The sequence below is a fragment of the Canis lupus genome, chromosome 11 (assembly GCF_048164855.1).
Source record: "Canis lupus baileyi chromosome 11, mCanLup2.hap1, whole genome shotgun sequence".
In the NCBI taxonomy this organism is placed as follows: Eukaryota; Metazoa; Chordata; class Mammalia; order Carnivora; family Canidae; genus Canis; species Canis lupus.
Genome location: NC_132848.1, coordinates 4,819,371 through 4,832,410, shown reverse-complemented (window position 1 = coordinate 4,832,410; position 13,040 = coordinate 4,819,371). Strand labels below are relative to the sequence as shown.

At 41.4% G+C, this 13,040-nt stretch overlaps 1 protein-coding gene across 2 annotated transcripts in view; it reads left to right on the top strand.

Moving 5' to 3' along the window:
• LRIG3 (leucine rich repeats and immunoglobulin like domains 3) overlaps positions 1-13,040 on the top strand; it is a 49,095-nt gene that overhangs the window by 2,623 nt on the left and 33,432 nt on the right. Inside the window, exons 1-3 of one of the 2 annotated variants that reach the window (XM_072843022.1) lie at positions 474-562; positions 3,023-3,094; positions 3,282-3,356. In XM_072843022.1, the coding sequence (XP_072699123.1) occupies positions 489-562; positions 3,023-3,094; positions 3,282-3,356 (221 nt within the window). In that variant the 5' untranslated portion in view covers positions 474-488. Of the gene's footprint in view, positions 1-473; positions 563-3,022; positions 3,095-3,281; positions 3,357-13,040 lie in introns of those variants that run through there. The other variant, XM_072843024.1, reaches the window with a different exon arrangement.

Here is a 13,040-nt window from a genome sequence, read left to right as displayed (position 1 = left end):
TTAAAATCTCACTGGAATTTCAGAATTATTTATCTTATCACGTAGAAATGTTTGCATGAGCTGGGCTGAGGCGAAAGTCCGAAAGGTACTTTCTGCTGGTGTGGCTTCCTTAGTGTTCGCCTGTTATAAATTGTCTGGCCGGTACCAGAATTGGGGCTGGGGTGGGGGGTCATGGTCCTTATGGTTTTCACAGCTGTTTTTCTATATTTTCCAGACTAAAACTTGAACATAGCAAGCTGATTTATGAGTCACTTTGGATCAGTGTCTTAAAACAGCTACAGCCTGGCTTTTTGTTTTTCAGCTTTCCAGATTTCTGCTGAATTAGCAGCTCTGCAGGCCCCAGTGGGATTGATTAAGAAGCTGTGCTGGATTTGCATTTTAAAATTTGACTTGGAAGTTAGATTTCCAAATGCTAAAAGGAACAAAATGATGGCTGGAACCAAATGTTGTAAATTAATTTTTTTTCGTATATATTTATTCACTTGCTAATGTGCAGGAGGAAAGACTTTTTTTCCTGCCATGTACAGTTTGATTTGCAAGCATTTGGCCAGCTGAGTTCTAGGTAAATAGTTAACACCTCCCTGCCTTACCACTTTTCCCGTTTATTAACCTCACCACACAGAGTTTTTTTGAAAAGGTTTCCTGGGGAAGATGTTCGTTAATGGACCTCTGAAAGTGAAGAATCTGCTTCTCTAACTGAATGTTCTAGTGGGTTTAAGAAAATATCGACATTGTACAACTTGTATTTGTTTTTAATGTGGTCTAGCCATACAAACAATATAGGGAAGATTTAGGAAAATGTGACATCCTTTAACTGGAAAGTAATCATTTCTGAAACATAAACTGTATTAAATCTAAATTTAGACACATTAAAAGTTTCATGGCTCTAAGTATTTAGCAGTAAAAGTCACTTAAGAGGTGATTTTTTTTTCTCCTACATATAATGTGGTTTTAATAGTACACAAAACTCAGGAATGGAAGTGTGTTGCAATAACTAAAATATTTAGGGTTGCCAGCTCCTGCTTCTGGATCAGAAACAACTGGTCCCCAGCATGTGCACACTTCTCAGAAGGCAGTTTCTCATTTTAAAGGTCTTTTGTTGGAGATCTCGTCCCATTACTGGCTGGAAAAAAAGTTAAAACCCTCTCTTTTCTCATAGGATTGCCCTATGAAATAATCATTAAAATGAAGTGAAGTGTGGTTTTCGGTTTTTTTTTTTTTTTTTTTCTAATTAAAAAGAAAACCACCTGTATATAAATGTAAATGCCAGATTGGCTCCCCTTTTCCTTTTAAAAACTGAAACAATAGGGGATGCAGTTTTATGCTGGTTCAATGTTCTTTAGTTAAGTGGATCCAAATGAGACTTTCTGTTGATTCAGGCTACCTCCCAGGTGAAGGACTCTTTTCGCTGGTTGTTTTTGAAACCCTGTGGGAAATCTGCGACTGTCTGTGGTGCTAAAAGCACACAGGTTTTGTTTGAATCCTAACATGAGTTGTTGGGCTCACGGGTTCCTTGATGAACTCCAGACGGACCTGAGCTGGGCTGTGAGGGAAAGTGTCTGGCTCCAGCGTGGTGAGCATGCACAGCAGTGGTTGTAATTGCAGGATTTTTATAGTTTAAAGACTGTGCCAGATTTTTTTCATGTTATAACTCTACCAGAACAAATCTACTCATGTCTGTTACTGTCTGGTAGGTCTTTAGGCAAACATGTTTCAAATAAAACCTTTGCAGATTTATTTTATTTTATTTTTAGGTGCACTAGAGAAATCCAGGTTTAATTCTCAAAACAAAAATGCAGAGACTTGATTTCTAGTTGTTGACTTCGTAGCCGTGTGCAAAGTCACACTCGTTCTCTGGGTGTGATTTTTCTGCCTCTCATTTCTGGTTCATGCTTTGTGCCAATCCAGCTTGGTTAACTGAAACACTGGTTAGCTGAAACACTGGTTAGCTGAAAGTCTTCATTTTTGAGGGCTGAAAGAACTCATTTGGTAAGGGTTGGTAAACCCCTCTCTGGGGGAGAGCTTTTCAGCCGTGCTGTTTGTAAGTCTGGTTTTCAGTAGCTGTTCCAGCCATTTCACTTTCAGTCCACCCACCGCATGGTAGGCACACACTCAGTGTGTCAGCACGCAAAGGGACGTGAGCAAATATTTACCGGGCTCTCTTTAGTATTGTTGGGTCTTAAAAGCCAAGATGATGGCCTAGTCTAGAATGTTGCATGTGTAGGAGTTTTGTTTTGCTTTGTAAATAATAATCATCATCATCATCATCATGTCTATGGAAATTGTTACTAAGTTAGGCTGAGGTCTCTAAAGTCTCTAAGAAGCAGGTTTATGTAATGATTGAAAAGAAATCTGATCATGGGTTCCTATATAGCCTACTTTGTAGGTGGTTTATGTGGTTTAAATTATACATTATGTTATCAAATACTGAGATTTGGGGAATTCAGAAAAGCAGAATTCGGATGGTTTTTTCGACTCCCAACATATACACACAAGTGATACCTCAAATAATTTGGTGCCTAAACCCAGAGAAACAAATACGTATGAAAAGCCATTTCTGTTTTGTTCACTTGTAATACGAACACCGATGTTTAATTTTATGGTAATAATAAAAAGGTTTCTTTAGAGCTTTGAGTTTCAGCAGCATGCCTAATTAGCCACTTTTCATAGGCCATGACTTCACCATATCAGGTTGGAAGTGAGGAGATGGTAGGGGATTGGGAGGGTGAAGCAAAACAACCAGTTCACAAAAGATCTGTTCACCCTGTGCCAAAAACCATCTCCTAAAAATCTGTGGGCTTAAAGCACTTGAATCTGCCAGTCTCCTAAGCTAATTTTGTCCTCAGAATTTGTATTTTTTACTTTGGCAGTTTGGTTGCCGTCTAGTTTGGGGGTAGGATAAACCAATTATTTCCTACATTGTCACTAGTGTTGATAGAGGTATCTCATAAATCCATTCTGTCTTGCACATCATTAAGCACTAGTAGTGACCTTTTGAAACTTTACTTTTGTTTCCTCGTAGGGACTTGAGTCACAACAGATTGTCTTTCATCAAGGCAAATTCCATGAGCCACCTTCAAAACCTTCGAGAAGTGTGAGTCTTACTTCTATTTGAGATTTGAATAAGAAAAAATATGCTACTTAACTGTGAAGAATGTTTGGATTACAATAAGTTATTTAAGACTTTTAGGTATCTTTAACTTTATAAAGTTTTCACACCTCTGAATTACAGATGATCTAATCAGCCTTTTTTTTTTTTCTTTTTCTTTTGGCTCTTAAAGGAAACTGAACAACAATGAATTGGAGACCATTCCAAATCTAGGACCAGTCTCAGCAAATATTACGCTTCTCTCCTTGTAAGTGAATGTTAGGATTTTGCACATATGTTTGGGTAACAGGGACCGTGGGTAACAGTTCCATATGGGCTAGAATAAAGGTCTTAGAAGCAAAATATGAATATTTCCTCCTGTAGATAATGGAGAAGTGTTTTTTTAAATTGGTCGACTTGTTTTTCAGCCTCTTTCTTTCCTAGATCTTAAGTATCATTGTAACAACACACTCTCCATGTCGCTGTCATTGCTGAGCTGGTGTCCCAGATTCAGAGAAGCTGCCTTCATCTCCTAGAGACATGTGTTTGATTATGCCCTGCAGACTAGCACTAATTCTGGTGTTACTCAGTGGTTGGCCTGGGATCTGTGTGTTAGGTATTACATAGTTCCTAGAGGAGGGTGATTGGAGTTGTTAGAGGAAGTGGGAGTTGATAATAAGGCATTGGGAGTATTTTAAGTGTGGTACTTGTACACATCGAGGTTCAGAAACATCAGACCAAAATATCAACGTCATACAGTTAAATACGTGATTGAAGTTATAAATACCATTCCATGTTTTGCAAAGATGGGTTTTGAAATAAAATAGTGCTAAATTTTCTGTATTTTTAGGACAGATAACATGTTTATTTTCACACCTTGGAGATGTTTTGGAATAATTCTGACTTTCAGCACTTCAGGGTAGTGTTTGGAATGTGCAGTATTTGATTTCCTAAAATTTAAGTAGCTTACCACCTTGAATCTTGAACAATTTTAAAATGTATTTGAGGCACTGAGGTTAAAATGTTTTTCCTTCCCCAAACAAGTTAAGAAAAGCCCACCATTGTTGGTTGCTTCTGGGAAAGGTGTCGTGAGGGTTAAAATTATACAGTAAATTTCAGGAAAGCTGTTCAATTAATTAAAGTGATCACTACCCAATTGCTTACATCTGGTGATTTATAGAGGTTGATTTTTACTGAGGGTCCAGGTCACCTAAGTCACGGGTGCAGCCGCTGTGTCTGCTTTCCTCTGTTTGAATAAGAACTAAGTGACATTTGATACTGATGTGGTTTTTCCAAAGATCAGAAACAGAAAGGAATGAAAGAAAAAGGAGTTGGTATTTGACAAATAAACACTGAATTTAAAAAACATTTTTATACTAGCGTTAATACCTGTTTTATTTTATTTATTTATTTTTTTGTCGTTCACAATTGCTTAAGAATTTAGAGTCTAAGTGGAGTACTGATTTTGTATCTTAAACAACTGAAGCTATTCTCATTTGATCCATGGGATCTTTCTAGATCCCAGGGAGCTCTGCCTCCCCCTGCTGTTCCTGCCCCGTGTGTTGGCAGATTTCTGTCCACATGTTCAAGAGAGTCTTAAGTAGAGGGTCATGGCGTGCTTCATGGCTGAGAGGGTCCACAGTGGAGTTTTGGAATCTGGGTAGGGTGGAGAAAACAGGCTTCCTCTGGGCTTAGCACAGAGTTGAAATACCAGGAACTCATAAGGAAATTAGAAACTTCTATTGGAAATAAAAGACCGACTGATTTTACACTTCCAGGATTTCATTTATAATTAAAAAACTTAAATGCAGTCTGTAAAGATAGAAACCTTCAAAATTTGAATGTTTCACCCTGTTTTCATTTGTTTCACTTTAGTGAGTGCTGAATAATCTTTACTGACCTTGAATAATCTCACTTTTTTTCTCCTTAATTTGTTGCATTGCATCTGACCAGGGATTATTCTGTTCATTTTATATAATGATAGATCCTATTTGTACCTACATTACATAGCATCTGCAAAGGGTTATTTCAAGGGTGATGAGACTGCCAATTCAGTAGGGGTAGTGTAAAATTGTCTTCAGATCTATGAAATGTATTGAAAAATATATTTCTCTGATTGTTTTCTTCTACAAATGTAGTGTTTTCTCCCATAGACCTCTTTGGATATTGCAGTACACAATCATTATTTCTAAAGCACCATTAATTTCTGTCTTGTATAGGGGAGAGCATTTTCTTTTACGCAGAAGCACTTGAACATCAGAGCTAAAAGTCAGTACTGATATTTCTGAAATTTCAAAAGAAATTGTTAGAAACTTGCTCTGGCACCACACTTAAAACACCATATCTTTCCAAGTAGGTCTCGGGACTATTTGACTTTTATTTGATCAATATTTTTTTTTTGACATTTTGTGGAAGAAAACAGATTTGGCGGGGGGGGGGGTCATTTGCACAAATTAAATATTTGAAAATATGTTGAAAGGAAAATCAGCTGGAGTCTAGAGCAAAAGATTAAATGTTTGTGCTCCGTCCTGTCGCTGCTCTGCAGTGGTGACCATTCCCAGCTGGAGGGAGAGAAGACTACCTGGTGAGACCTTCTTTCATTTTCAGAAGCAAATGGCACCCCGTGTCCAAGATGAACATCTGGTAATGTCAGGGAAGCCTTGTAAAATACCAGAGTCTTGGGATGCTGATTGGATGAGCATTGAACTCCCCCATTAACAAAGCTCATCTCCAACCTCCTTAGGGGTCAGTCAGAATGCAAAAAAACCTGAATAGACTTGTTTTCCTTTGAATCCCACCCAACATGAGCTGAGGAGTCAACTGACATGCTAGGGGTAGGATGTAGTTTATAGGTTTTGCTTTTTTTTTTTTGTTTTTTTTTTTTGTTGTTGTTTGTTTGTTTGTTTTTTTCTCTATCTTGTAGCCTGGGCAGGATGCTATATTTTAAGGGAAGAAATGCAATAATATTTGGAATGAACATCTAATACTGTTGACATGTCATAAGTAAGTTGGTTTTACCATATGTGGTAGTTCCAGCTTCCATGAGGTGGAATGGAATGCTCAAGCATTGGACATTTTTGAAAACTGTGACTTGGGGCACCAGGGTGGCTCAGCAGTTGAATGTCTGTCTGCCTTTGACTCAGGGTGTGATCCCGGGGTCCTGGGATTGAGTCCCGCATCGGGCTCCTTGCACAGAGCCTGCTTCTCCCTCTGCCTGTGTCTGTGCCTCTCTCTCTGTGTCTCTCATGAATAAATTAATAAAACCTTAAAAAGAGAGAGAGAACTGTGACTTGAGTTAGGGCAAGTTTGAATCCACGAGTCATATAACATTATTTTTGAACGAAGGAGTTCTCATTGGTCATTAGATAGTGCTGACTCGGTCTTAGTCTTGATGGTTTCTATAATATTACCCAACATATAAGTACTTGCCTATATGTTAGCATTGAAAAGATGTGGGTCCCTGAATGTCAGAGGAGTACCCAGATTACTTGTTAAAAAACCTAGGTTTCCTGACCCTATCCCTAGAGATTCTGAATTAATGGGATTGGGTGGGGCCCAGGATATCCATTTTAACACATCTGCCTTACTGGTTCTTTTTAGTTATCACATAAATATTTCTGGAACTACTGATAGACTCCAGTTTGTTATAATCAAATAAACCTCTTATTATTTATCTCAAAGGTAGAACATTTCTCCCAAGTCCAGTTGTGTTCTTCATAGTCTTTAATTTTTTCTGGAAATGGCAATGTCATCCTTCCAGAGGAGTTATTATAAATGTTAACCACTTTGCCGATGGGTCCCCAAAATGTGTGCTCTGCCAATGGACAGCCAGTGAAGAGATTTAAAGCAGAGTGAGGTGATCAGTTTTGCTACTTGAAAGTGTTATTCTGGCTTCAGTGGAGGATGTCCTGGCGGTGGCCGGAGGGTGCTGTAGAGGGCAGATGACTGGGTGGGGGGGTGGGGGGCACTGCAGTAGCCCAGGAGTGACGACGGCACTGTGTCACGGCAGCAGAATGGTGACTAAAGCAAAGCTCAGGTTGGATGGCTTGGAGTTGCCTGCTGGCCCTTCCCTCTGCTGGATTGAGATCTTGGGCAAGTTTCCGTCCGTCTGTGTTTCCTCATTGACAAACTGAGAAGCATAACAGTACCTACCTCAGGGTGGTGTTGGGAGGATTTGGAAGGAGAATACAGATAAAACCATCTGGCGTGTTTGCTGGGTGTTCAGCAGACATGAGCTGTGACCATGATGAGGATGATCATGCACTCAAGGGAAACTCATCGAACAAAATAAGCGGTGCCAGGCTCTGTTTCCAGGGCTGAGGACACAGCAGTGAACAAAGCCGACAGACAACCAACTGCTACCAAGTCTCCAGTCTAGTGAGGAGTCAAGGAACAATAGGTGACTTTTTTTTTTTTCACAGAAAGATTATTTCACTTTCTTGGTAAATTCTCTCAAGGAAACAAGGAGGAAAGAAGAGCTCTGGTGGTTGCCCTTTACCGTGGTCCGAGACAGCATCTTTCTGAGTATTTACCAAATCCTACTCTGTGCTGGCTGCTGATTGAAGGTGGAGATTCAGCAGCGAACAGACAGACGAAATCCCTGCCCTCACAGAGCTGCCTTCTTGTGGGACGAAAAAGACCAAAAGCAAAATAAATAAGAGATGTGGTCAGAAGGTGGTGAGTGCTAGGGAGGAAAAAGCAGAGGGGGAGGCATAGGAGTGTGTATGGATGAAAAGAGGGTTTAGGGTTCTAAGTGGGGTTGCAGGGAGGGGCTTGCTAGGAAAGTGACACCGGAATTAGGAAAGGGGCAGGGAAGGGTCGCGTGCAACGTCCTGGGGGTGGAGGTGGTCTCCTTCAGCCTCCCCTACCCTGTCCAGGCCCATCTGGGACCATATACATCCAGCTCTTCACATGGTAATGAAATGGTTTATATTTTTCTCCCCTGCTATACTGGGGGGCTTGTGGCTGACTCTTGTTTTCCCCAGTGCTTCATGCAGGTGGATGGCATATAGTGGGTGCTAGGAATAACAAGGCATATATATGGAAAGCCACGTGCACTTAGCATTATTCAGGCAAATCTCCTATTAAGTTAGTCTATGCTAGTGGCTAAAAATTTACAGTGGGGACAAAGCATGCCTGTGTTTTACTTAACTCGTGTTCAACTATGCATGCTTGGTAAATAATAGTAATGGATTATAACAACGGCAACGATAATAGGTAAAAGAAAGAAGCGGTGTAAGTAGGGAAAGGGTCCAGCTCCCCCCTCTCACCAGTGGGCACGTGGCCTGCAGTGTGTGGGGAACTAAAAGTCCCCTTTTGTATTCGCCTGTTTCATTTTGCGTGTCTCAGCCCACTGGGGATGACTTCGGTCTTCAGAGATCCGGGGTTTTGGTAGACCCAGTGCCCAGCACACATGCGAACTACTCCATCGGGCCCTGAGCTACACATTCAAGATAAAAAGCTTCAGTAACAAAAGACAAAATTGATCTGCTCCAACACTGAAGGCCAGACTGGCCCTACGGGACTCAGAGAGGGAGAGAGGAGGAGGAGGGGTTTGCAGAAGAACTCTCTGCTGGTGTTTTAAGGGATCTTCAAGGGTTTCCCCTGGTGCACCAGCTTCAGCGCCTGATGCGGTGTGACATGTGGTCCAGCACACCACGTGTCCGCCTGTGTGAGGGATGCTCCGGGAGGCCGGGAAGCATGGGAGTTATGTCCTTTCCTATGCTACAGAGAGCAGTCCTGGGCAGCAGGGGGTGTTGGCAGCTCGGGTGGCCTGGACAATATTGTAGAGTTCTGAGAAGAGTGGGGTGACCTTTTCCCTGCAGTTTTGAAAGTCCCGCAGGTCCTCCAATGGCTTCTGTCCCATGCCTTAGTCCAGGGTAGAACTCAGGTCTTACTGAGCTGTCAGTCCCCTCAGAGGCCTAGTCCAGAAGTTGGTACATAGGAGGTTCTCATCGAACATCCAAGTGGACGAGAGAGAGACCCAGGCATCCACATGCTTGTGTCGTCTCACCCTAGTGACTTGTCTGACCTCAGGCAGACTCAGTGACCTCCCCTTTGTTTATCTGTAAAAATAGTGTGAGATGTCTGCCCCTCTGTCTCAGGTAGTCCTGGTACAGGATCGAAGGGCATAATGAACAGGAAAGGGCTCTGACCAGTGTGAGCAGCAGCCGTCGGGTTACAGGTCAGTAAGGCAGGGTTAGCATCCTTATCCTGGCCACAGTAGATGGGGGAGGGAGAAAGAACTTTGCATTCGGAGTGGAAAATGCTGGTCTGGAAAACTTTTGCTCTCTTCAAATAGTTCAAAGAATTGGCAAACGCTCAGTTAGAATTATAACTGAACAACATTTTTAGGCCAAGGGCTTGTGTATCTATAAGGTGGATTTTGAGCCCAGCAATGTCACCTACTATGTGCTAAGTGCTAGGGAATAGGGAAGAATAGAACTTGGCCTCTGCCCTCCGGGGGAGGGAGATTTGAATAATGAATAATGGGATGATAGACAATAAAGACACGCTCCAAATAGGGTGATGCCCTGGATGATGGGGAGACGCCTGGGGCTGTGCCGGTGCACCAGAGGGCTGCAGCTTCAGTGTGTGTCAAGTAGGAGGGTACGTGAGGTCCAGAGAAGGAAAGGATACAGAGGGGGATGTTGGTAGTCATGCACTCAGGTGTTTTAAAGTTTTGGGGGGAGTAATTGACGTTTTTGTTAAGCAGGGGAATGAAATGACTACATTTCACAGAAGCACAGAATCTTCTCTCCTTGTTTTTAAGTAGCCATGAAACCATGTTCATCTTCAAAATCAAATGCCATGAAGACAAGTAAATAATGTGCTTTTAAGATCATTAACAATTGCCAAATACCTGCTATCCATCCATCCTTAGAACAATCCTGCACTCTGAGCCTTGCTATATGTTAGGGCCACATCCCCTCCCCACCGCCCCAAAAGGAAATTGACCATAGAGTAGGCATCCTATTGACTTGTCTATGATGAAAAGGGTTGAACAAATGATTAGAAATCAGGCCTGCAGTATTCTGTTATCTACATATTAAACCCAGTACCATATTAAATGGCAATTTCATCTCCAAGCACCCATTTTTCATTGAACATTTCAAAAATCAGCCTAATAAAAACAAAATTGTCTTGGGAGACAGTGATTTAAGAGACTGTTACTTAGTTGCATGGCACAGCGTTTATTTAAATAATTCATCAAACTCAATTTCTGATTTTTAAAGCATATTGCTATTTTATTAGTTCACAGCTCAGAGATGAAGCTGCATATAGGGAAGGCAAGCGTTCCATAAGTAAGTTTTCAAATGATGCTGTAGCTAAGTAATTTTGTAACTGTGGTGGATTTGAAATAGTTGTTTGCTTTTAAACCAAACCTATATAAGTCAGCATTTGAAAGGAAGTTACCAGTGTGTCCTATTAATTAGGGAAGTGGGGAGAAGCTTTAGCCAAAATTAGAATTTAAGTTTCTAGGGAATCAGGGAGCTTTGTTCTAACTAAGTGGACATGAACTGTACCCCGTCTTTACCCATTTGTGGGTAGAATTTGACCCCCCCCAACTGAAAAAAATCCATCCCCCAGTGTATGCTCTACTAATGTGGATGAATGGACTAGTGTCTTTGTATTTAAAGGACATTGCATCAGAGGGCTGCAGCCTTCACCAGTATAAACAAACCAGACATTATTGTGTTTAATGGAAATGAGCTCATAAAGCTCAAGCCTTACAAAGTAAACACATAAACATCGTAATATGATAAGTTGTATTCTTTTATTGGATTTTAAAGTGTTTATATGTGATTTGTACATAAAAGAGTTTACTGTACACAGAGATGTATTCTTTACCCTCTGTGTGTATCTCCACAATTAATTATAGACCAGTCCCCACAATGCAAGTTTGCTAGGTGTTCGAGTTCTCCATTTAGATTCGAAACATGAATTTGTGATCCTGTCATGGCTCTTCCAACCCTTGGAGAATTTCCCACTGCTCTTAGGTCAAGAGCAGAATCCTTCACGAGACATGTAGAGCTCTGTGTGACCTGAATCCTATTTTCCCCCTGAGCCTCCTCTAGACCCCTTTCTCCCCTCTAGCCCCCTTGTGCTGCGTCAGGCCCCTCTGCATACTTCTCCTTCTGCCTACAGTACTCCCCCTTGCCCAGCGCTGGCGAGCCAGGCTTTGGTTCACCTGGCACATTTTTCTGTCGCCCTCTGTCCATGCACTATGGTACAAGCAGTGACCTTCGCCAGCTTTATATCTGTGGTTCTTTAATGTCCCTTTCCCCCACCAGAGGGAAACTTCCTAAAAGCTGAGAGCATGTTTTCACCCCCATCGTAACCCTAGCATGAAGCTCAGTGTCTGGCACTTGGTAGACCGTGCACGGTTGTTGAGTGAATGACTGAATGGATAGCCCGGTCCCATTAAATCCTGTAGAGAGTTAATTGTAGGAAAAAACTGTTCAGTTAACTGTTCTCTTCATGCCTCTCTATGTATACACTTAAAATTGTTTTCATTATGAAAACTTGCTTTTTACAAAGTAATAAGATTCTTAGATAGGACATAGGACGTGGCAAACCAGCAGACAACTTCCTTCATTGGTGGTTCTGGAGCCCCTAAAATTGACCCCTTGAACTTGACCTTCCAGCATAGCTTGCCACAGAATCTCCTGCGTTGCCAAGGTCTGTCCTTCACCTCTCCCCTCGACGTCACGCTAGCCATTTTGATCGCTGCTTTGAAGAATCAAGTGCAACTTCTGCCAGAGATGATTCTGTGCTGAGCAAGGCTTGTGCTGCCAAGACAGACAAAACAATAAAGTTACAGCCAGTTGCTTTTCATGATAGGGGTGGCAAGAGTCAACACGTCTCTCTCCTGGCCTAGTTACTTTTCCTTCTCATCCTTGTTTTAGTATCTCTGCCATCTTCCATAGATGAGAGGCTCAGGGCTCTAGGTGGGTAGAGAGACCAAAACAAACAGGGTGCTAACCAGTACCACCGCTTCTTTCCTTGGCTGAAAGGTGCCTAAGTACTAAATTCAAAACATGAAAGGAAAGGCAATTATAAGTATAAGCGCTTCCTTTTTAAAATCACCTGCCTGACAGTCTCCCTTCCTCCCTGTGAAGCTTTAGCCAGCAGATAGAGCAGTTTCTAGAATGGGGTTGAAGGCAAAATGAAATATCAACGTACTCTTCATGCTGCAAGTACCCTACAGCACAGGATAAGCATGGTGCACATTCCTGGACCATCAATTTTACTGTGCATGAGCAATTTTAAATGTTTTTATTCCCAAACAAATAATTGGAATAGAATCAAAATGAGCATTTCTTTTCTAGAAAAAAAAAAGAAAAAGATGCCTTTTGAAGTTAATCACTAATTGCCATGAGATATCCTGCACAAGGCACTGGCCTAGGAATAGAGGCAGTATTCTTTAAAGATGAATGGGATGTTTACAGAATCAGGAAATGTAGTCAATTGTACAAATCCCTCTTTCTCTTATTCTCTTCCTCCTCTCTCTTTTTTGCTTTTACTTCGTCACCATCATCCCCATTTAAGTATCAACTAAAGGATGAGGGGAATTAGAAATGGTTTGGTAGATTGTATAACTGGTCAAAACCCATTTTTTTTGGTTGGTGTTGAGTGTCCGCATGTAATCCTGGTAACTTAGAATGGAAAGAGACATTCTCCCTATGGAGAGATGTCTGGAAAAAGAGGTTATCTAGCCTCCCTCTGAGCACTTTCAGGGACAAAAGCTTACTTCTTGGTGACAAACCATTCCATTGTGAGTAGTCCTAATTACTAGGACTTTTTGTTAAGCTGAACTCTTCCCTTAACTCTCAGTTCTGTGTGTTGGGGAGAACAACTTTGTTCTATTTTCTGAGTAATACTCCCTATAAGTCATAAAATACAAGATTTTCTTCAAGCCTTCTCTTTTTCCTGGCTCAAATTCCAATTA